The 24,417-nt window shown below is 37.7% G+C and overlaps 1 protein-coding gene across 2 annotated transcripts in view; it reads right to left on the bottom strand.

Annotated features, from left to right (window-relative positions):
• flvcr2a (FLVCR heme transporter 2a) overlaps positions 1-24,417 on the bottom strand; it is a 76,370-nt gene that overhangs the window by 20,689 nt on the left and 31,264 nt on the right. For both annotated transcript variants that reach the window (XM_039741317.1, XM_039741318.1), the window contains exons 2-4: positions 22,861-23,002; positions 11,880-12,020; positions 6,631-6,698 (exon numbers count right to left, since the gene is read on the bottom strand). In XM_039741317.1, the coding sequence (XP_039597251.1) occupies positions 6,631-6,698; positions 11,880-12,020; positions 22,861-23,002 (351 nt within the window). The remainder of the gene's footprint in view (positions 1-6,630; positions 6,699-11,879; positions 12,021-22,860; positions 23,003-24,417) is intronic.

Raw genomic sequence — 24,417 nt, 5'->3', positions numbered from 1 at the left:
ACAGCACAGTTTCCCAGGTTTACAGTAATTCTGGAAGGCTACAGAGGCTACAGGTTTTTATTCCAGCCAACTACTTAAGCAGAAATGGATCCTTGCCAATAACATTACTTGTTATCTACCGTATATGTTTTGGCTATTGAAGGTTATTATTCCATGTCAGACTGTTCTCATATTGTAGAATCTTTCTTTCCAAATAAATTATCTGAATGATTTATGGTTTGGAGCTGAGTAGGAACTCTCTCCTTCACTTTTTCCTCTTCCATTTCCTTCCAAATATTTTTTTAAAACAGACATTTCTTGACAAACACAGGAGTAAATAATACAAAGATAGATGGTGAACAAGTGACTCCTTTGGCAGGGGGCTAAAAAAAAATAAAAAAATAAAAACAGAGTATATTATTTAAATTAAAATTACAAATTATGAGTAAATTAACTAAAATTAAGTGCATCAATTTTGTTGTTGAGCCATAATTTAATTCTAATTAACACAGTTGAACAAAAACATTCAGCCACTTCAGGCCCTCTGAGGATGTGACAACCTCTGCAGTAAAGTATAAGTTAAATTAAAGTTTTATTTTATTGATGATCAGCTGCAGTTTGCTGAAGAAATGATACCTAAAGTAAATCACTAAGTAGAAGAAACAGCTTTCCTTAATTGTCAAACAACTGTTCAAAATATCTAGAAATTACAAATACAAATAAACTTTAAATATCTATTCAAATTCTATTAAAAAACAAGATTTGATATAAAATATTAAACAAGATGTCAATAGATGATCAACTATTCATCTCCCATTAGTAGGAAGAATTAACAAATGTAACTTAATTCATTTGGAATGCAAAAAGAAAGATCATGTATAAAAAATGTGCAATTTTACAAAGATTTTACCAAAAGGGGACATTATACCACATTACTTCCCATTTTGTGATTGGGACACAGATACATGTAAAGTGAGACTATGAAAGGAAGCAGAGAGTAATGAAGGTGTACGTGCAGGGTTGGCCATGGAAAGGAATCCCTACCTAAACTCTTCTTAATATTCTTTGCTGTGTGCACCAGCTTTTACTAATTATAGCAATTAATAGTAATCCTGTGGTTTATCACATCTTCAAACTACAGTATATTACCAAGATCATTTATATTTTGCAAAAGGAGAACAGGCATCCCAGCTGCGAAGAAGGAGGATTTTTGGCCGGCAGGACAGAGAGATTACTTTGAGCCCAGCCAGTTATCATTTGGTGGATGGACAAGCTGAAGCAATCACCGCATCCCGCATACACCAGGTGGCAGTGGTCCTCGTAATGGCACCCCAATTAGGACACCCAGAGGTTTGCTTGGGATTTGGAGTCTGGAAGTGAAGCCCTAGTGGGGTCTCTGAGGACTGACAGAGGGAACTGTAGGGGGAGGACCTCACTACTTTCTATGTCCCAGAAGAGAATCCAGGGAAACACAGCACAGCACTGGAAGCATTCCCAGGTCCAGCTGCCAGGAGGTAGAAGACAAGTAGCAAAATAATATTTTTATGATTCTTTATAATTATGGCTAATAACTGGAGTGAATAATGTGAAGAGGTGCATTTTTAGAATAAATATCCTTTGTTTTACTCTAAGAACATGTTGGAAGTTGCCGAGTCTTGGGTTTAGGGCTCACTGGGACCCCGTTTTGGTCACAGTATATTGTATATACCAGGGGTGCCCACATTCTTTGGGCTTGTGAGCTACTTTTAAAATGACCAGGTTGAAATGATCTACCTACACTAAAAATGCTATATATATATATATATATATATATATATACATAAAATATATGTTTCCGTAAATTGCATAACTGAATACCCTTTATGGCACAATGACAGTTCAATACATTTATGGTCACTACAGTATTTGGATTTAAAAATCTTCATATAGGAAAAGGCTGACTCACATAAATAAGTAGAGCCGAATAATGCAGTCAAGAAGGTAGCACATTTCCTCATGTTTGGGTACTTTTCCTCTGTGAGTAGGTTCCAAAACTGTCCAAGAGCCCAAAACGTCAGCTGAATGTCATCCTGTAGTGTCAAAATCTCATCCTCCGCTGTAGAGGAGTTTTAGGTGAAACAGTGTTGCAATTTCTGATGCGAGTGAATCACCCTCCACATCTTCCCTAAATGGATAGCACTTAAATGTAGTGATTGTCTCAAGTAAAACTGAGTCTTGAAACCGTCTGTCAAAGTCTAACAGACAAATTTCAGGAATTTCTCCCTAGCCATCTGTCTCAACGAAGGCCTCTTTTTTATCATCTCTCCACCTTGGAAGGACTTCTTATGCTTAATGATTGAGTGACTCGCCCGGAACGATGCTTTGGTGTGTCTGCCTTTGCTTTTGAATTCAGTCGAGTGAAAAATGACAGCTGTCCAATTAACTGCGATTTTAGTTCCCTCTCCTTTCTCTTTCTCGGATCGCTTTTTAGTAGGAAGTCAGTTTCGTAGTTTTTATGAACAGTTTGAAAGTGCCTTTCCACATTTTCCTTCCTAGATTGACAGATCAGACAAACGCACTTCGATTGTGAAATTGTGATAAAAAATACTCTTCCAATTCCACATCCAGCCCATACCCTCCCCAAACTAATTTTTTTTAAATCCCTTCTATAGTCGATATAAATTGGAAGGCTAACTAGATCACAGCCAGAGTTTTGCAGTAGCTCGCGCGTTTGATCGTGCGTGCAGGATGACCAGTGTGTTAGAAGAAAAGAGATCTCATACTGGCAAATGCCATAGGGAGGATATATGATAGACTAACGTTTAAAAAAATTTTATTTTGAATGCAACGCGATCTACCTGCACTAACTATGCGATCTAACGGTCAATCGCGATCGACGCATTGGGCACCCCAGTATATACAGTTTTAAAATGAACAGCACACCCAGTACTGACCCTTGAAGGAGCAACAGTGAAATATGCAAGCTAAAAAACATAACAGAAAATAAGAAAACATCCAAGAAACATCATCATTATACCTAAACTGTTAGGACAATATCAAGTACAGTAACTTGTAATTCAAATGTCAGACTAAAATAACCAAACATAAATATAATATTCCTCCTCTTAATTTTTGAAAAAGCTATAGAAAGTCAGTCAGTCTCTCATACTCCCACTAACTTGCACAAATGGTCAGTGGAGAGAGAACAAGTTGACTAGCTGTCTAGCAGTATGGTATGGGAATTACACTGTAGCAGACTTCACAGCTCTGCAATGATAATAAAAGAGTACCAGCTCATCACTAGAGCCATCCTTTCTTCAATAGAGCCAAGAGATTCAAGTGCACCTGGAGATCACCTTCCTGGTGAGGTAAGTGGTACCATTCCAGGACAAGTGTGGGCACTCATGCTGTCTCTTCCGTATGACCCAGAAATACTTCCAACGGGCAGCAGCCCTGGCACCAGAAGAACTCCCAAGTTCTCAATAAAAGAGACCATACTCCCTTGTCAAGGTGAGTCAGAGCTGGAAGGAAGGAAGGCGGTGGTGGAAGGACAGGTACTGGAACAAGAGAAAGCCTGTGCTTTGTGCTTTACTGAGGTATCTTTGTATAATAAACAACCCTTTTTTGAACCCAGGACTGTATTTGTGTGTTCATGTTGGGGTTTGGGGCTCACTGGGTGCCCTGTTTCTATCACAGCAGTATTGTCACTATATAGTTCTGCACTGGTAGAACTAGAAACAAATGATTTTCATTGTACAGGAAATTACGATTTCAACACATTTATGTGAAATTAGTTTGAATGGATTTAAGAAAAGTATTATAAATCAAACAAAAAGAACCCATCATTTGTCATGCTTTTAAAAAGGATTTAAATCTTTTGTATTCACTTCAATCTTTACAACAGGTGTACAATTTCTGTGGGAAATAAGGGAATTTAAGAAAAAAAGTAACACTCCAGGAGGTTGCAGTACAATGTCAGTACACTAATTAGACAAAACTTTAAACCCCTTTCCAAACAAGAGCATTTCCAACACCATATGAGACATGCTTTAAGAGATATACAAGTTATTAAACAATGACACACTTTAACAGATGGTTTCTTTACATTGTACATCATTAAGTTATATTTTATTGCTGTCACATGTGAAATACTCCTGAAGCCGTTTTATTCCTTTATAACTTCATCAGTGGTAACATATTGTAGCTTTGATTTAAGAATAAATAAAGTAGGAATTCATATAAAAGGTGCAAAAATAAAGCTCAGATAGCCAATTTGTGAAATTCATCAATTAAAGAACATGTATAAGAGTTTTACACAGGTGGATAGAGAAATCATTCCTAATATAAGACGTTACAAACTAAATAAATCTAAGAAAGAGCAATGTCACACAGATGACTCTATATTAACACAGACATACTTAACTTCAAACTGGACAGGCACTAGTTACAATGAATTAATAGTTTCAAATGAAACCAAGAAAGCAAATAACATTGCATTATGAAAACAGCATAAGAATAAACCAGTGCTGAAGATTCGTTGATTTTTGGAGTATCTCATTAAAATCCAGCCAGAAACAAACATCCACGTGTTCCATATGAATACAGTTTTCTTTTATTTGCTTGGGTGAAGTAACTATAATCACTCATCCATCTACTTTGCACCCTTGTTTTGTTCATAAGGTCTGTGCATAGATGGCAAAGCAGCTCTTTTTAAAATGTGATGGCTAGCTATACTGCAATGAACTGTGGACACATTCAGTTTCAGTATCATATGAAAGCTTGCAGTCAAAAGGTTTACAGTATAGTCAAACATTATATATTCCTTTTTAACTGCTTCAGCACAAAGCATGGATGATGAAAACATTGTGCCCACATAATACTATACTACACTATACAGGATCTTTTAAGAGTTTGTTTACCGTATTGCACATTGGGTTTAAAATTAACAATATTTTATATTTATGTACCAATAAAATATATTTTCCAAATGTTTCACCTTTTTTTAAGATTACTATCTGGAAAATCTTACAGAAGAAGACTGTTCATGTTAAAAATTAAGATAGTATGAAGAAATGCATTATTTAAAAATTTTTTTAATAAGCACTCTTCAGAGACCACCACTTACAGAGTTATAAATCAATCAAGTTAGACAATCAAACATATACAGTCATATGGAAAAGTCTGGGAAACCCTCTCAACCTGCATTCTAATTTACTTTTAACAAAAAAGATAACAGTGGTATGTATGTCTTTCATTTCCTTGGAACATCTGAGTACTCGGGTGTTTTCCGAACAAAGATTTTTAGTGAAGCAGTATTTAGAAATTAAATCAAATGTGAAAAACTGGCTGTGCAGACAGGTGTGTCCAATCATGAGAAAAGGTATTTAAGGTGGTCAATTGCATGTTGTGCTTCCCTTTGACTCTCCTCTGAAGAGTGACAGCATGGGATCATCAAAGCAACTCTCAAAAGATCTGAAAACAAAGATTGTTCAGTACCATGGTTTATGGGAAGGCTACAAAAAGCTATCTCAGAGGTTTAAACTGTCAGCTTCAACCAAAAGGAATGGAATCAGGAAATGGAAGGCCACAGGCACAGTTGCTGTTAAACCCAGGTCTGGCAGGCCAAGAAAAATACAGGAGCGGCATATGCGCAGGATTGTGAGAATGGTTATAGACAACCCACAGATCACCTTAAAAGACCTGCAAGAACATCTTGCTGCAGATGGTGTATTTTTACATCGTTCTACAATTCAGCACAATTTGCACCAAGAACATCTGTATGGCAGGGTGATGAGAAAGAAGCCCTTTCTGCACTCACGCCTCAAACAGAGTCGCTTGTTGTATTCAAATGCTCATTTAGACAAGCCAGATTCATTTTAGAACAAAGTGCTTTGGACTGATAGAAAATCACCTGCTACCTACTGCCAAATTTGGTGGAGGTTCCATCATGCTGTGTGGCTAGTTCAGGGACTGGGGCCTTGTTAAGGTCGAGGGTCGGATGAATTCAACCCAATATCAACAAATTCTTCAGGATGATGTTCAAGCATCAGTCACAAAGTTGAAGTTACACAGGGGTTGGATATTCCAAGAAGACAATGACCCAAAATACAGTTTGAAATCTATAAAGGCATTCATGCAGAGGGAGAAGTACAATGTTCTGGAATGGCCGTCACAGTCCCCTGACTTGAATATCATCGGAAATCTATGGGATGATTTGAAGCAGACTGTCTATGCTCGGCAGCCATCAAATTTAACTGAACTGGAGAGATTTTGTATGGAAGAAAATACCAAAAATACCTCCACCCAGAATCCAGACACTCATCAAAGGCAATAGGAGGTGTCTAGAGGCTGTTATATTTGCAAAAGGAGGCTCAACTAAGTATTGATGTAATATCTCTGTTGGGGTGCCTAACTTTATGCACCTGTCTAATTTTGTTATGATGCATATTGTATATTTTCTGTTAATCCAATAAATTTAATGTCATTACTGAAATACAACTGCTTCCATAAGGCATGTCATATATTAAAAGGAAATAGCTACTTTGAAAGCTCAGTCAATGATAAACAAAAATCCAAAGAATTAAGAGGTGTTCCCAAACTTTTTCATATGACTGTAACAACCAAAGTGCCGAAACAAAAAGTAAAACAGTCTTTCAAACTACGAATACTTACTGGATATTGTGCAATGACCATTTTGTTCAGCAATGTGGATACAGCATAATATGATCCAGTGTTTATACCTGAAAGGAGAAAATATATGGAAGAATATTTTACAGAACAGAATATACCAGAAATACTACAAAGAGTAAGTTTCTGTGACAACATAATTTGTCATTTTCATAACACACTGATGCTCTTGTTGTTGGTTGCATTGTCCTCTACCAGTCAACAACATGTAGAATAAACAGTTCATGGGTTGAAAATGTAAGGCATAAAATTGGCCTTAAATAACTGAATAAATTGTATTTCATTTTTGCCAATCTAAACAAATGAGTGGGTGTTGGGAAGTAGCAAACTGGCACTGGGTTTGGAGGTGGTGCAGCATATCTTTAGAATACTGAGAAAAAACTCTTTGCGTAGAGTATAAATCCATGTACCTTCCTCTCACAACCTAAAGACCTAGAGGTTATCTTGTAACTGACAACTAACATTGTTCAGCAACAAAGCTAACTTAAGGGTTGATAAAATGCTGGGTGAAGAACAGAAATAAATAATGAACAACAAACAACTGTAACTTGTAGGGTAAAACATAATAATATGTATCACTTTTCCCAATGATCATAACAAGAGAACAATACACTCATTGCACGTGCAGCCTACCTGGAAAGGAGTCCCTCTCTGAATTGCTTTTCCTAAGATTTCTTGCATTTTTTTTCTACAAATGTCTTTTTTGGTAGTTTTTTCTTGTATTCTAAGGCCGGAGTTATACTTCATGCGACACGACGCATGCTGCACCGGACGCTCCTGCTACACAAGTGTTGTAGTGTTTATACTTGCGCGCGTACTTTACATAAATCTGGAGGAATCCACCCGGTGGCAGTGCGAGATATTATCATGGTGAGAACATGTTCAGCTTCTCTGTGTTGTGAATTGCCTAGAACACCTATTAAATTCCGATGACAGCTTACCGCAATATCTCTGAAAAGGATGTTTATTGATTAAATCCATCAATCCAGGGATGTGTCCATTCCAGCAAGCATTGGGCACGAGTGAGAAACAATCCCTGGATGAGGCCTCAGCTCATCGCAAGGTGAATACAAGCACACACATACACTAGTGTCATTTTAGCGGCACCAAATCCCCAAATCTGCATATCTTTGGAATGAAACCGGAGCACAGTGTGGAATACAAGCAGAAAATACCAGCAACATAACTCCCTGCAAGACAGCAGTGCTACCGCTCTGCCACCGTGTCACTCTCATGTGTGTAATTATTCCCCCCATATGTGTAGTTATTAACAGTATTCATTATTTAAATGAAATTATACGTAAAATGTAATATACACACTTTAATGCATTTCATCATGAAAGTGATAAAGTATAAATCTAAAGATTCTAAATGTGCAAAGAGTTGGAATATCATACATTTAATTTGTTCTGGTGATCTACTGCTGCTTGCCACTGCTGTCAGGTCCAAGAAGCTTGTAGCGATTAAAAACTGGGATGACGTTTACGATGGTCTGCTTTAATGATAAAGTAAACAACGAGGTTAAAGTGGACATTTCGAGATTAAAGCCGAAATCTCCACTTTAATCTCAAAATGCACATTTTCACCATGTCCTTTATTTTTTTCTCAGTGGCTCAAATACAGCGCTATACACTATGTTGCTGTTGTGAAGTTGCAAAAAACAAAAAAGACGGCACAAAAGACGGTATGTGAGACTTTTAAAATGTATCGTGTCATTACGATCGGGAATATGCAATGCTTGAACTTGAATATAAAAGCACCACGAATGCATCTGTATGTCGGCATTTTGCTTCACCCCATCGAACAATTCATCAAACAGCGAAGCACGCACATCAATCCCCATAGGATCGGCATAGAGGCTTTTTGTCACATGTAGATAGTAAACAGAGACTCTGACGTCACATTCGGACTTTTAGCACGCTGTGCCCCCCAACTTTTTGCTGGTACTGCAACTCGCACAAGCGTCACGTTAATTTCTGAGGACCTGCTCAGAGGAAGCATGAAATGAACGCTGGGAACGTGTGGCAGCCATGATGCGGGCGCATACGCATTCTGAACGTGAAGTATACCAAGGTGTGGCAGAAAAGTAATGAGACTGGCAACACTGCGCTGTTGTCCTTGATAGTATCAGTACCCTCCCATAGATCAGTGCGAGTTTCAACTCCTTCCGTTAACTACGTGATTTTTGTGACTGCTATTAGCGAAGTTGTGTTTTTGGTTGTGCGTCACGCAAAATGGAACAGCGGAATTTGGAGCAACGTTGTGCCATTAAAAGGCAAGTGTGACGTTTGAAAAGTTAAAACAGGCCTATGGGGAACATTCTTTATCCCGAGCTCAAGTTTTTCGCTGGCACAAATCATTTTTGGAAGGCAGAAAACACGTTGAAGATGAACACCGCTCAGGGAGGACTTCAACTTCGAAAACCAATGAAAACTTCGAACGTGTGACCCTCTTGTGAGAACAGACCGTCGTGACCTCAAAAGGCATTCCTGTGGTTCCTCAGCCCCCTTATTCACCTGACCTCAGTCCGTGTGACTTTTTCCTTTTTCCAAAACTGAAAAATGTCCTCAAAGGACGTCATTTCGGGACTTTAGAAAACATCCAAAAGAGTGTAACGGACATGCTGAAGACCATACCGGTTGAAGACTTTTAGCGCTGCTACCAACAGTGGGAACAACGTCTCCATCAGTGTGTAGCTGCCCAAGGGAACTACTTTGAAGGGGATAACATTGATCTTTGAAAAAAATAAAAACTTTGGTAAATAAAAAATCAGTCTCATTACTTTTCTGCCACACCTCGTAAACCAGCCTTTAAGGAGTCAAGGTAGGGGGGCTATCAAACAACAGGGCCTGTGCAGCACTCCTTGTGTAATTTTGGGCTATATAAGAAAAAAATAGCTATTGTTGCTACAAAAAAAACTAAGTGCTTAGTACTTTTCTGTAAAAGGTTCTTTAGATGCAATATACTACAGAACTTTTTCTCGAAATTTTTATTATAAAGGATATAGCATCTAAATAGACATAACTTAATGTCCCACAATCATATGACATATTTAAATAAAATACAACTTTGTGTCCTAAATTCATATGATATAAACAGGCATGCCTTCTTTAGCACAAGAGGTAGATATTCTTACAAAACCAAAGAGAAACTGTGGTGGGAAAGAAAATGAGATAGATAACATCCATTAAATCGGGAGTCAGTAGAGAAATTCAGCAATTTTGTAGTATATTTATAACAACAAATCTAAAACGGAAGGAATTTGCTTTTATTGAAGGTTCTTTCCACTACCTTTCCCAAGGGAAGTATAATTGTTTTACGTTTTGTCAGAGTTAGAGGAGTTTTCATGTAAACAGCCAAAATAAAGAAACTGGGGAACACTATACTACATTGAGCAGCTAAACCAGTGTAGCCTACTGTAGAAAGAAACCTTCAGACCTAATACAACCTCTAACACTCCTTGAAACCTACTTCATCCATGGTTTGCTTACATTTGCCAAATTACAGTATCTACTTTGCCTTACAGGCCAACACCTTGTTACTGTCATGGCCATGGTAATGCTGCAAAGCTAAAATGTATTTCAGTTTGTTATTCCTCCCCACACCCCATCAACCATCACCTTGTATGCCAATATTTTAATGATTAGGACTTATATTATATATACACGATTGTCCATCAAGGAAAATCTTTGTTTGGTTAGCAAGATCATCTCACAAGAACCTCTAGCTTATAGTTCGTTAGCTCTGATCTACTTAGAATATAATGCTGAAAAGTAACTACAAATCGAGCTTTTCTGACTCACAAATTAAAAATAAGTATAAGTATAAAGTATATGCAGTTATTACAGTAAAATATTCCATGTCATTTAAAGGATTCAGACAGTGGGCTTCTCATGAAACAAAATAATCAAAGACTTGACTGTTTCCACCAGTCTGCCTTGCTACTCCCCACAGCCTTGAAATGCTTATGTAAAACATAAGAACACAGGTTTTGATAAGATGTAAAATTCAAATAAAAGTCTGGTACAAAGACAAAATAAATGGCAAGTCAGCCATAGCACAAAACATTTGAAAAGTATTTTTTCATAAGTTACATTGTCAAGGATGCTTTTATATTGCATCTGTGTACATTTCCATCGAGCTTACAGATGTCACAGATGTTTTGATTCAATGTTTTCTGATGTCAGTGCAACTAATTTCTGGTAACTCCATGTTGCTGTATAAGGCCACCACGAATTTGTGATAAAATGTACTTTTTGTGTATTGTACTCTTTTGCTAACTCCATTTGGCTCCTGGAGTGCTAATCAAGGAGTCTTTGTCAAAGTATTGTTCCCTTCTATTTTCTGAACCCTCTTAGCTTACTATGGATGTTCAGGAATCCAGACCCACTCTGTAAGGCAGGAATCAACCTGCACAGGATACCTATTTAAAGGGCAAATGCAAGCACAAATCCAAAATAATTCATGAAAGGTAAAGCAGTTGTATTATCTAAATCTCTTCTGTGTCAACTCACAATACAATGTATATTAATTTTTACATATTATCTCCAATTCAGAGTCTTACTACATCGAATAACTGGGCTCACTCTCTGTAATAGGGAAGTGATCTTAGCAATATAGAGTCTTAGAGAAGAAATGTTGTTTCCCTGGATTTAGGGGGATCTAGGTGAACTAGGTCAAGATGTTCCCAATGTCCCCTGGTGCCTGCTAAAAGAAGGTGTAGTGAACACACCGCACTAAAAAAGATGCAAAACTGATCCCAAGATATTTCTGAGGTATTTCATCATTCCAATGGGTTAGATGTGCCTGGAAAATGGCATGGAGTAACAAGGGAGCTTACAAAAATTGACTGAGAGGATTGATCTAAAATGTTTAGCCCATTACCTCTAACAAAAGAGACAAAATGACTGAAAAATTTAAAGTAGTGTCCCAAAAGCTCAAGACACCCAACATGTAGGCTACTGTGTGTGTCCCCAGAATCTTTAGGTATCTGGTGGGACCCCATATTCATAGATGCATTTGACTCTAATGCACTTTAAAAATGTAGTGATGTTGCACAGACTGTTCAAAACAAAACTGGTATAATTTTATGGTCTATGCAATGCTATAAAAGCTAAAGGAACCGGTAATACTAATCTTTGGTTGCGATTATAAAGGAATTAAAACATTCCTGTGAAGATTTCACCAGTGCCAACATTCAGCCAACAAACAAAAGAGCTCAGAAGAAGAGTTACCATAAGTGATGATGAGAAGGATGAAAGGCCTATTCTTGATGAGCCGCAGAATGGACTGCAGGTAAGAGTACTTATTCTCCCGAATGGCTTCAATGGCAGCCTGAGCATGGCTAGGAGGTACCTTTGGTTTCTCCTGAAATACTTCAGTAAAAGACAGAAAATTAAACAGAAGTAAAATATAAATTAATATACTATACATTTCAACTTCTCATCATGCATTAAAATGCAGATTGAAACCATATATATACAGTATATATATATATATATATATATATACACACACAAATACAACAAATATATAAATGTAAACTAGCTGAACATTATTTGATTTGTTTTGTTTTACCTCTTACTTCATTTATTGCTAGATTGCACATCACCATGATAACACTGCTGTAGACAACACACCAACTGAATAAATAATGTAATATTCACATGTGTCCACTAGATGCTTTGATCACCTATCCAAACTAGTTAAAGTTGGTCTACTCTATGAGTAAATCTGGCCAAAGCTATAACAAAATTTCAAAAGCACATATTCTTTAATATTCAAAATATCTGTTTTAAATAAACATCAGCACAAAATATAAATTCATTAAACAACATAACATGTAAAAAAATAACTGCTTTATAACCTCACTACAAACACAAGGTCACACCTTACAAGGACTCACCCAGAGCTTATATTATACAATTTACTAAGATGTGTTTTTTATGTATCACAACTGAATATTCCTAGCCTTACTGTGGAGATTGTTAAGCATTTGAAATTCATTTTCACAATGAAAAATTGTTTAGGTGTTTAGCTTCTGCAAAACATTACAAAATAACAATATTATTATATTATGACATAACTACAGTGATAATATTGTTTTGTGGCATGTTAATATTTTGCTGCAGTTTGTGACGTAAAGTAGACAGATAGTATACAAAACAAAATTGAATGGGGTGTTCAGGGATAAAACAACAAAGAAAAATAGTCCATTCATTTATCAATCGGTTTATCAACTTGATAAAAACTCTGTGAAGGAAATGCATAATATGCTAAAGCAATTTCTAAAGCAGAGCTGCCCAAGTTCAGTCCTGGAAGGCCACAATGATCACAGGATTTTGTCAAACCCATTTTTTAATTAGAAGCCAATAATTGATGTTGAAGCAGGTATTGTACATGCAACATTTTTGTTCTTTATTTTAGTTAACATGCTTGCTAAGAATCTGAACCATTTATTGTTTATTTTAGTCTTGAACAAATGCATTAACTGTTTATATGGTATTTGCTTCATTTTCTTAACAATGAGATGCAAGTGACAAAAGGAACCAGCAGATTAGCATGTAACTTGTTTCCCTCTTTTTTGATAAAACATAAGTAAAGAAATGGAACAGAAAAAGTGAAGGACTAAGAATTACTAATTTACTCTATGCCACATATCATTTTGATGACATTCACAAAAAGGAAAAATCTAAAATATAAGCATAACCTGACAGTTCAAAATGAAAATGAGCCAAAAAATTAGATAATAAGTTTAGTTATTTGCAAGGATTGACTTTTAATTAACTAGATGGGTTAGAGCAAAAACCTGAATTTACTGCAGCTATCCAGGAATGAACATGAGTTTTGTAGTTCTAAAGAAACACTGCTGAAACTGCTAACTGCCAATGAAGTATGGTAACAAGTAAAACACAACACTGTTTTAGTTCAGTTTTACAATGACGTCATCATGCTACGCTAATTATACACCCGACATACCACATTCATAGAATACAAGCAATAAAATTAAACAAAAAATGACATTTTTTCCCCAGAATGTTAGTACAGTCTGTAGCAGCCCAGATCAGCCAACTATTATGAAGAATTCACTCACTGCTCATATCATCATTTAAGTGATCAAAACTGGAAATTAGTCATGATGACTGGGAGAGACAGTTTTTACCTCTTGTGAATATATATATATATATATATATATATATATATATATATATATATATATATATATATATATATATATACAGTAATTTATATTATGCAAGTTTATTTTATTTCATCTTTTGCTAATTGCCTAATTTTTCCACCCATATGCACTCACACAATCCTCAGAACAGAAGATTAAAGGGCAAAATGGACAAACAGAGTTAAATTAGTAGTTACCTTGAGTTTAATGATGATATAACATTATACAGTATATATAAGCAGCTATATAGATAAGAAGTTTATCATCACCACCATCTTCATCATAAACAGAATCTTTGGCCTAGTATTATAAACTGGAACAGAGGCATCACAGTTGAGGAGTTCTTCACTCTTCGGTCGTCCAGGTGGCTTAGTTAGAGAAATTATGTTCACTGCCTCACATTTCCAGAGTGGAGAGATCAAACTACAGCTATACTTAATTCACTGTGTGTGTGGAATTGGCATGTTCATCAAGTGTCTCAAAGGGTTTTCTCTAGATACTACATTTTTCTTCACACAACCCAAAGACATGACGTTTAGCCTCCCTGTTCACTCTAAATTGGCCTAGTGTAACAATGGAGAGCATAAGGATGAATGTGGTCTGAGAAGGACTGTTGCTATATCCTGGGTTGGCTTACACCATGCTCCCAGTGATTCTGGTATGATTACATAACCCTCATCATAACCCTCAAGTGGATAGGTGGGTTTGAAACATAAATACATTTATGAAATTTTCTACAAATGAAACCAAAATCATCAGGAGATTAACATAAACTCCCTCTGAGACTCAAGTATTTAGATTCAGAACATACTAGAAGGATTATACGCTTTCTCAGTTAGCCTGGGAAGTTTCAAGGAATACTTTCAGACTGTTGCCTAGGGTTGTGTGAACTGGTTGAGCCAACATAGTGCCACAGTGACATTAACTAGGAGACGATGATGGGGAATTAAACTCTCCATATCCAAGTGTGAGACTTGCGGAAATGCAAATGACATTTTAACATTCTGCTCAGTGGAGTAGTTATTAAGTCACAGTAATTTGTTTTTCTTGGCCTTTAGAAAATTCCTTAGGTGGCTAATACCCATGCATTTTTTATTTTCCTGCAACGGACACCAAAAGTTTAAGTTTTAACAACTGAACACTTGAAAAGAAAAAAGAATGTTATTCACTTTCACACTTTTGCCACATCACAAGGACAAAACATTACAACATCAGTAAAATGTCAAAGGCAAAACATCCATGTGGTCAATGAAAAAGTTCAAAGTTCAGCTTTTCAGAAAGTTTTATCTGTTGGGATATTTAAAGGCCAAATGATAGTAAATAACTGACAAGCAGCATCACAAGACCTCGGCTCTCTAACACCTAACTTTAGATTCACACAATAAACAAGATAAATACTTGACTTAACAAAACTAGAATATAAATATAAAAAGCTGCAATATACACAGTTAGGTCCATAAATATTTGGACAGAGACAACTTTTTTCTAATTTTGGTTCTGTACATTACCACAATGAATTTTAAATAAAACAACTCAGATGCAGTTGAAGTGGAGACTTTAAACGATTGCATAAAAATGTGAGACAACTAAAACATTTTCTTAACACAATCCCTTCATTTCAGGGGCTCAAAAGTAATTGGACAATTGACTCAAAGGCTACTTCATGGGCAGGTGTGGGCAAGTCCGTCGTTATGCCATTATCAATTAGCAGATAAAAGGCCTGAAGTTGATTTGAGGTGTGGTGCTTGCATGTGGAAGATTTTGCTGTGAACAGACAACATGCGGTCAAAGGAGCTCTCCATGCAGGTGAAAGAAGCCATCCTTAAGCTGCGAAAACAGAAAAAACCCATCCGAGAAATTGCTACAATATTACGAGTGGCAAAATCTACAGTTTGGTACATCCTGAGAAAGAAAGCAAGCACTAGTGAACTCAGCAACGCAAAAAGACCTGGACGTCCACGGAAGACAACAATGGTGGATGATCGCAGAATCATTTCCATGGTGAAGAGAAACCCCTTCACAACAACAAGTGAACAACACTCTCCAGGGGGTAGGCGTATCGATATCCAAGCCTACCATTAAGAGAAGACTGCAGGAAAGCAAATACAGAGGGTGCACTGCAAGGTGCAAGCCACTCATAAGCCTCAAGAACAGAAAGGCTAGATTGGACTTTGCTAAAGAACATCTAAAAAAGCCAGCACAGTTCTGGAAAAATATTCTTTGGACAGATGAAACCAAGATCAACCTCTACCAGAAGGATGGCAAGAAACAAGTATGGAGAAGGCATGGAACAGCTCATTATCCAAAGCATACCACATCATCTGTAAAACACGGTGGAGGCAGTGTGATGGCTTGGGCGTGCATGGCTGCCAGTGGCCCTGGAACACTAGTGTTTATTGATGATGTGACACAGGACAGAAGCAGCCGAATGAATTCTGAGGTGTTCAGAGACATACTGTCTGCTCAAATCCAGCTAAATGCAGTCAAATTGATTGGGCGGCGTTTCATGATACAGATGGACAATGACCCAAAACATACAGCCAAAGCAACCCAGGAGTTTATTAAAGCAAAGACGTGGAAAATTCTTGAATGGCCAAGTCAGTCACCTGATCTTAACCCAATTGAGCATGCATTTCACTTGTTGAAGACTAAACTTTGGACAGAAAGGCCCACATACAGTAGATAGATAGATAGATACTTTATTAATCCCAAGGGGAAATTCACATACTCCAGCAGCAGCATACTGATAAAAAACAATATTAAAGAGTGATAAGAATGCAGGTAAAAAAAGATGTGCACTGAAATGCATTATCGACTAGAGCTATAGGTCTGTTTATTCATAGCTAGAGCTTAGCAAAAAGATGAAACTCTGGACAAGGTTAAATTGTCACAAATATTAAAAAGTATCTGGTAGTTATTAGGTAACCAAATAAGCTTATTGAATGATCTCACCTCATTGGTCAAATGTCTTACATTTTTAACTGTAGTATACAGCAAATATAATTAATAATGACTGTTAGTTATACTTTAATTGGTTATACAGAAACATGATTTTTTGTTGTCTTCAAATATTTAGTTTGAATATACACACCCATATAAAATATTTTACCTTGTACTGGTTATACAAGATAATATATGAGCTACAGAACAATACCCTCTTGTAATGCAAACATGCAGAAAGAACACAAATAACACTTAGAAATTCCCAGAATTTCAAATTACAATGGGAAAGAGAAGAGTATATAGAGTCAATAACATTGGAAAAGGATGATATAAGGAAGAAGATTGCAGCAAATAAATACAGTACCTAGTATATCTTCCTTTGTTAACAATCTGATTGCTATCTTGTTGAAAGTAACCATCCATCCAGCTTTTTTGGACCTTTTCTCTGAATTAAGCCATATGAACACTTCTGGACAAACAAAATATGGCTCTCAGACAAGAAACTTTTCCTTGTTCCTGTTAAATGAGAGATTATCTTTTGATGATTTTAATTAGGTGACCTTACAGCTCTTTCTTCCACGTTATACTGCATCAGCACTAAAGTAAATCCAGTAAAGCTGCTCCTGAATTCTTCTCAAGTCTTCTTTTTTCTGTTTTTAATATAAAATCTCATGTCATAAATTTGGGCCCCCTGGTTTCATGTTCATTATATATTTGGTGTAATGCTGTGGTATATCTGGGCTCCTACAAAAATGGTATTTTACACACCTCAGTTTTCTTCAATCAGGCCATATGCATTGGTGGCAAACTTGTAATATTCTATCCAAGAGTAAATGGATTCTTGGGTGCATCAATGATGATAATGGTCTCCAGATGTTCCCAGCTTTGAGATTATGCTTTGATATTCCTCCCTCACCCTTTTTTCTATCTCCAAATCAGATCCATTTTGACATAATGTAGTGTATTTCTGTCCTTTCTGCTTTCATTTAATTCTCTCTATAAATTCTGTTCCCCATTAACAGCTCTTTTAAGACCAATTAAAGCTCTATATGTTTTGTTACACTGGGCATCCTATTAGTCCTTACTGGAGTGGTACTATATATGGCTGACTGTAAGAAGCCTATTTTGCCTGACACACACACAAATTCTTTCTCCCCATTCTGCAGTATTTTTCATGTCTATCATAGGTAAAAGTTGAACTATGGTGACATTAAAACACACTAAAGACCAAATCTCACTGTATTGTTGAAGATGTAGCCATGTGTAGTGTAGAAGCCTTCACTGTACTTGTTGGGTTTTGTAAAGGAACATCAAAATGGTTATGTAAGGTATATTGCCAGAGGTAGAAGAGCTAATAAAATTTAAAGTCTGATCAATGTCACTGGAAACTAATGTTGTTATATACCCCAGATGGTTTAATCCTGGCAGCCTCCTGGCATTAGTTTCAATCCTGGCGTCCATTCGTCCAACCTGCTTTGTGTCCATAGGAAGGCTTGTGGTGGAGTGGGGAATACTTTCTTGGCACACTTAAGGCCTGTTAATACTAGTAAATCATTGCTTGAATGCCACCGACTATTTCAGTATTATTGCTAATTGACTGCTTTTCCCCTTCACGGTCACAATTTACCAGTCTTCTAATGACCAATTCCAGCATGATAATGCCTCATTTCACAAAGCAAAAGCAGTCTCAAACTGGTTTCATGAACATTACAACGAGTTCAATAGCCTTCCCAATCACTGGATTTGAATCCAATAAAAATACCTTTGGGATGTGGTAAAACAGAATATTTACAGCATAAGTGTGCAAATGACAAATCTAGAGAATCATGAGGGCAAAAGGAGGCCCTACCCAGTATTAATACAGTACTCCTAATAACTTGCTCAGTGACTGTATATCCTCTTCATAAACTATCAAGTATGCACTAAAAAAACAAGTTTCTCACACCCACTGCATTAAGCAGGTTTGAGAATGTTATGTTAAATACAAAGCACTCATTTGAAAAGAATAAAATATAATACAGTTCTTCATTGACCAGCCTGCCTCTAAAGACAGTTTGTTGCAAAAAGTCTAGAAACAAATGTTGATTGTTTCAAACAGCTCACACTTTGTGACTTAAAATATAATGCAGCTGGAAACATAAGGAAAATTGTTGACCATTTTACTTTGCAACCAAAAATAACATACAAGTAATCAAATGCATACATATATCTTGTCATAATGTATGTTAGAGTAAAATGTAGAAAAAAGATACAACAGTCTGGATGATTATGTTCTTATTTAAAAAAGCATGCACTTTTCTTTTTTTATCAGCAAAACTGATACAACAAAGGTATAGGACCATGCAAGCGGCAAGTCTTAAACTTTTTATTTTCACATTATAAAGTAGATTTATGCTATAATCCAAATAAACAAAAAGCCAAATAGTACTGCAATAAATTCTACTAAAGTCCAAGAAATGTTAATGGAAATTATTCTGCAATAGCTTAAGGCTGTTCAGTTTTGACTAAAGCTAAAAGGTTCCACAGTTAAACTCTTAGTTTTTAACTTGTTAGCCAACACTTTGTGCTGCTGTTTAGTTTGTTTTAGTTATCACAACTGCAGATGTACAGTAAACTAGCCATAGCTGCAATGAGATTGCATTTTCTTTCCATTATTATGCACAAGCGGCCCTCCAACTTGCAGGGAAATAATGGGGGTTGGTGGCAGGATTGGCACCCCAGCCATCATAAAAAAACTTCACACAGCTCTGAGACGACAGAAAGGACTCTTTTTTGCTCTTTGGAGTAGCTCTGCTGCAGCTGCCCATAGGAAGGCTGCTCGCATCATGAAGGAAATGGGGAAAAAGCCCTCGGGAGGCCCATCCCCATAGGAGTCGAAACTGTTGGAGAGCCAGTGGGGTCAGGTCTGTTGGAGATTAGAACTGGTGTGGTGTTGAGGCATTACCCGCTGCACAGCAGCACTCAGGTCCCAATTTGAGGTGGCCTATCTGGGTAGGCGCATGGATCATCTTGTCTCTCCAGCAAGATGATCATCTTCCTCTGCTGTCGGAGGAGCTGTGTAAACTCTGCATTTCAGTGGCAGCCCTCACTGAGGTGCGCAGACCTATGACTGGCCAGATCTTTGTAGGTGGATACACCTTTTATTTGTCTGGTTACTCTGATGGCTGTCATACTTGGGGAGTAGCTGTTGCTGTAGCAGATAGGCTTCTTCCAATGGTGACACTCCTTTCAATGAGCGTATTGAGACTCAGATTACGGCACTCCCTGGGTGCCTTGTCTGTTGTCTCGGTTTATGCTCGTGGTGAGTGATGTCTCAGTAAGGGAGACATTATATTCACAACTTTGCTCTGTGGTTGATAGGTGCCCACAAGGTGAGTCCTCTGGTCATGGGTGACTTCAAAGCAGCCACTGGCACTGACAGGACTGGCTATGAGGATTGTCTTGGACCCCATGGGTCTGGTGACTGTGGTGAAAGTGGCTCCATGTTCCTTGACTTTGCAAAAGGTCAGGGGCTGCGAATCGCTGGATCCTGGTTCCATCGCCCTGAGCCACATCGTTTGACTTGGTACTCCTATACTGCTGGTGCATTGAAAGAGATCAATCACATCCTCATGGGCAGACGCTGGAGGCTCCTGCAAAACTGCAGGGTCTACAGAAGTGCCCAGTTTGTGAATTCTGACCACAGACTTGTTGTTGCTACTCTTAGGATCCAGCTTAGGTCCAGTAGGTTACCACCTACTAGGAAAATGAGCCTGGACTTGGCCAGACTCCAAGACCAGGCTGTTTCTAACAAGTCTGAACGCAGTTTGTGTGTGGAACTTGTGGATTTGGGTGCGACTGCCAATCCTAATGTGATGTGGGAGATCTTCCGTGACAAGTCCCTGAAGGTAGCTGAAAGGTGTGTTGATGTTACCGGTGTTCCCAGAAGGAGGTGTTTTATCTCGCTGGGCAATCAAAAGGAGTTGCAGCGCACAGCTCAATGGCAACTCTGGTCTGTACCAGGAACTGAGAAGGATGGCTGAGGAATCTGTGAGCAAGTGGCACACCACTTGCGACCCACTTCCTGCTTACAGAGGAATCAAAGCTTTACGCACATCTAAATCTGTTCCTTGGAGAGTGGCAGTTAGGGTGGCTGATGGAACGACCTTTACGGATGACACTGCAGTTGTGACACGCTGTTCAAAGCTGATCCTCTGGCTAGGATGTTGGATATCTCTGGGTCCACGATTCTGAGGCTAATCCTCCAACTGGTGTGAACCACCCGATTTCTCTGAGATTGCACAGGTGGTGAACCAGCTGAGGGAAGGAAAGGCTGCAGGGATCTGTGGTATCCGGGGTGAACTTCTCCAGGCTGTTGGTAAGGCTGTCCTCCTGGCATTGCAAGAAATCTTTGCTTCCATTTTGGAGACTGGCATCATCCCAAATGACTGGAAAATGGGACTTGTCCCTATCTGGAAAGGGAAGGGTGATCACCTGGATTGCAGCAACTACAGGGGGTTAACACTACTCTCGGTGCCGGGTAAGGTCCTTGCTAGGGTCATCCTCAATAGGATCCGTGATCACTTGCTCACCTACCAGTGACTGGAACAGACTGGTTTTACACCTAAAAAGTCTACCATCGACCACATCCTGACACTGAGGGTTCTCATGGAGCGCAAATGTGAATGTCGGCAGAGTTTCTTTGTAGCCATTGGTGATTTTCGTAAAGTGTTTTGACTCAGTTGATCGAGCTGCCCCATGGGACGTCCAGTGGGTTCACAGGATCACCTCGAGGTTGCTGGATATCATTAGCGGCCTGTACACTGGTACTGTGAGTGTTGTGCAGAGTGGAGGAAGAACCTCTGTGTTTTTCCCAGTTCATTCTGGAGTTCATCAGGAGTGTGTTTTTGCTTCTACTCTGTTCAATGCTTGTATGGACTGGGTGTTGGGCAAGGTCGTGGGGTCCAGTGGCTATTGGGCAGCTGTTAGTGAAGAAAGATTCACAGATCTTGGCTTTGCTAATAATGCTGTGATCTTCATGGAGTCAATGGAGGCTCTGATCATGGCGCGCGAGAGAGTGAGACGTTGGAGTGTCTGGGCTTGCGAGTGTCCTGGAAAAAACCAAGATCCAGGCCTTTAATGACCTCTTAGGCACAGCCATCAGCAGTGTGTCTGTCTGCGGAGAGAGTGTCAACCTTGTCGAGAGATTTACTTACCTTGGCAGTGACATGCATGTATCTGGTGACTCTTCCTATGAAGTCAGTAGACGGATTGCGAGAGCATATGGGGGGGAGGGTCATGAGGTCACTGGAAAGGGGTGGGTGGCACTCCCGATATTTATGTAAAAGGACGAAGGTCCAACTCTTTAGTGTCTTGGTGCTTCCTGTCTTGCTATACGGTTGCTACACTGTCATCCTCAATGCTCGTCCATCCATTTAGTTTTTGGTCTTTGACAAATTTATGCTATGAGTTCTTTTCCCTTAATACAATTGCGACGTCACCTTTCTTAATTTTCCATTTTCTTGATTGATGTATACACAGAGCTTAGATTGTTCAACAATGTATACATGTTACTTCAAGATCTTAAACCTGCCTTTAAGCAATGACAAAAAAAATTATGTCTCCTCGCACTAGCACAAGTCTTCTGTGTTTTTTTAAACTAGCCGAATAAAGGGAAAAATGTGGCTACAAGCTGTGGGATGAAACATTAGTATGGAAAAATAGTATCAACTTAAAAGAGGTAGTTTTGATAGCAAGAGACTTTTTATAGCAATGGCAGCATCAGACTGATGAATGTATGGCTCAAATTTCATTAAAATGTTAAAGATATTTTTATTGTAGTTAGGTTTACCATCATATAATAATAAAATTGTTTTCCCTAACATTTAAAAGTGTACTCCGCTCTCATTTCCACTTAATGTGGCATCTAAAGTCACTCTAGCTTCAAAATGTTTAAATGAACCATGCAGTCAGGCTTTTGAATTACAGTGCAAAAATGAATTTGCATCAACATCATCACAGATTAGCTCTACAGACTGAGGGCATATTACATACCTTGCTGATACCTCACAATGTGTAATGCACTTTTGATTGTAAAGATAGAAGTATCTTACCAATAATCACAAGAATAAAGAGCAGGGTTGCAATAGCAGCAGTTCCATAGAACATGACACTAATGTGTCGAGCAAGTTTATCCATGTCTTCCTCATTTGGAACCAAGACTGGAGGAATCAAGAAGCCAAGTGCAACCCCCAACTGCAGAGAAAACAATATTTACATTTTAAGGTATTTTTGTTGATGTGTTTAAAAAAAAAAAGTTCAAATATTCAAAGAAGACAAAAACATGCTTTCAATAATTATCATATTGTTCAGATTAGGGCTGTCAAATTACACAAGAAGGGTTCAAATACAAAAATGAAAAAAAGCAAATATTCAAATATATTTGAACATATGTTAAAAGTTATAAGTGCTGCTACGTGTACATTTGTTCTTAATGTGTCTTTTGTATGCTTCATTATTATTAATATTTTTGCTTTTTTGCTCTCTAAGGCATGTAGTGCTCATAATTTCTATACTGATGTATGAAAACTTGTAAACATGCCCCTTCACAAAATAGGATTTTCCATGCTTGGAAAGCAACATGATCAAAATGAAAAGTGAAACAGTGACACTTCACATGCCCGTGATACATATATGAAGCCTAACAAAAAAAAAAAAAAAATCGCTCTTGATTACCTAAACAGGTTCACACACTCATTACTTTAGTCCCCATACCCCATCTCCTCCCTCTAGCCCTCCACTCCGCTATGTGCCTTTCTAGTCCAAAGGTGAAAAAGAAATTAACTCAGTGTCCATCTATAGTTTATATAACTGGAAAACTGCAGCATAGCATGTATGGTGTAACACAATGACAAAATAAGTGTGAGGGTTAAAAATAAAAAGTCAATTCTTTTACAATCCTTTGAAAAGGATTTGTTTCATACAGATTCAAATTCTATTTGAATAGTGATATTCGTTCTGAGAGCCCAAGTTCAGATGGCACAGGGAATGCGTAAATTCTTTTAGCTTGCCTAGAAGGCCCTCTAGAAACATGATACCAGGACAAATGAAAGTTTCTGTACTCTTTTCAATTTTAGATTGCAGGCAAGTGAGATGAATGTAGATTGCAAAATAGGTCATTTGAAATATGATGCACAATTACTACAATATCCAGTATATACATTAAGTATAAGTAATGATAGAGACTTGCCAGAAAAAAAATAGCACATGTAATGTGTACAAAGTATGGAAAAATTCTTACTTGGCTGAACCAAACCAACCAAAATGCAGCAGATCAACACTCACCTGGGTCATAATAAATAGAATTGTATTAAAATGTATAACATGATTGTATTGTATTTAATAGGAAAACAATTTATTATACCTGATTTGCAGATCACAGTTAGTTTCTAAAGTAATATTACTTATGTTTTGTTAACACAAAAAAATTCATTATTTGCTACACAAATGAACATTATTAAAAAAACAGCCAAAACCTTATTATATAGTAATTGTATTTAATTTGATGTGAGATTTCCTCACTTTGCATTCTGTAGTATCTAATATATTCTTAGTATCAGTCATAGCACAGGCATGTAACACTGTGTTAACCTTTGGTGCCCAGGAATGCA

This window comes from Polypterus senegalus, chromosome 18, assembly GCF_016835505.1.
Source record: "Polypterus senegalus isolate Bchr_013 chromosome 18, ASM1683550v1, whole genome shotgun sequence".
Classification (NCBI taxonomy): Eukaryota; Metazoa; Chordata; class Cladistia; order Polypteriformes; family Polypteridae; genus Polypterus; species Polypterus senegalus.
The sequence above is the reverse complement of the archived record's forward strand: the minus strand, read 5'-3'. Positions and strand labels throughout refer to the sequence as shown.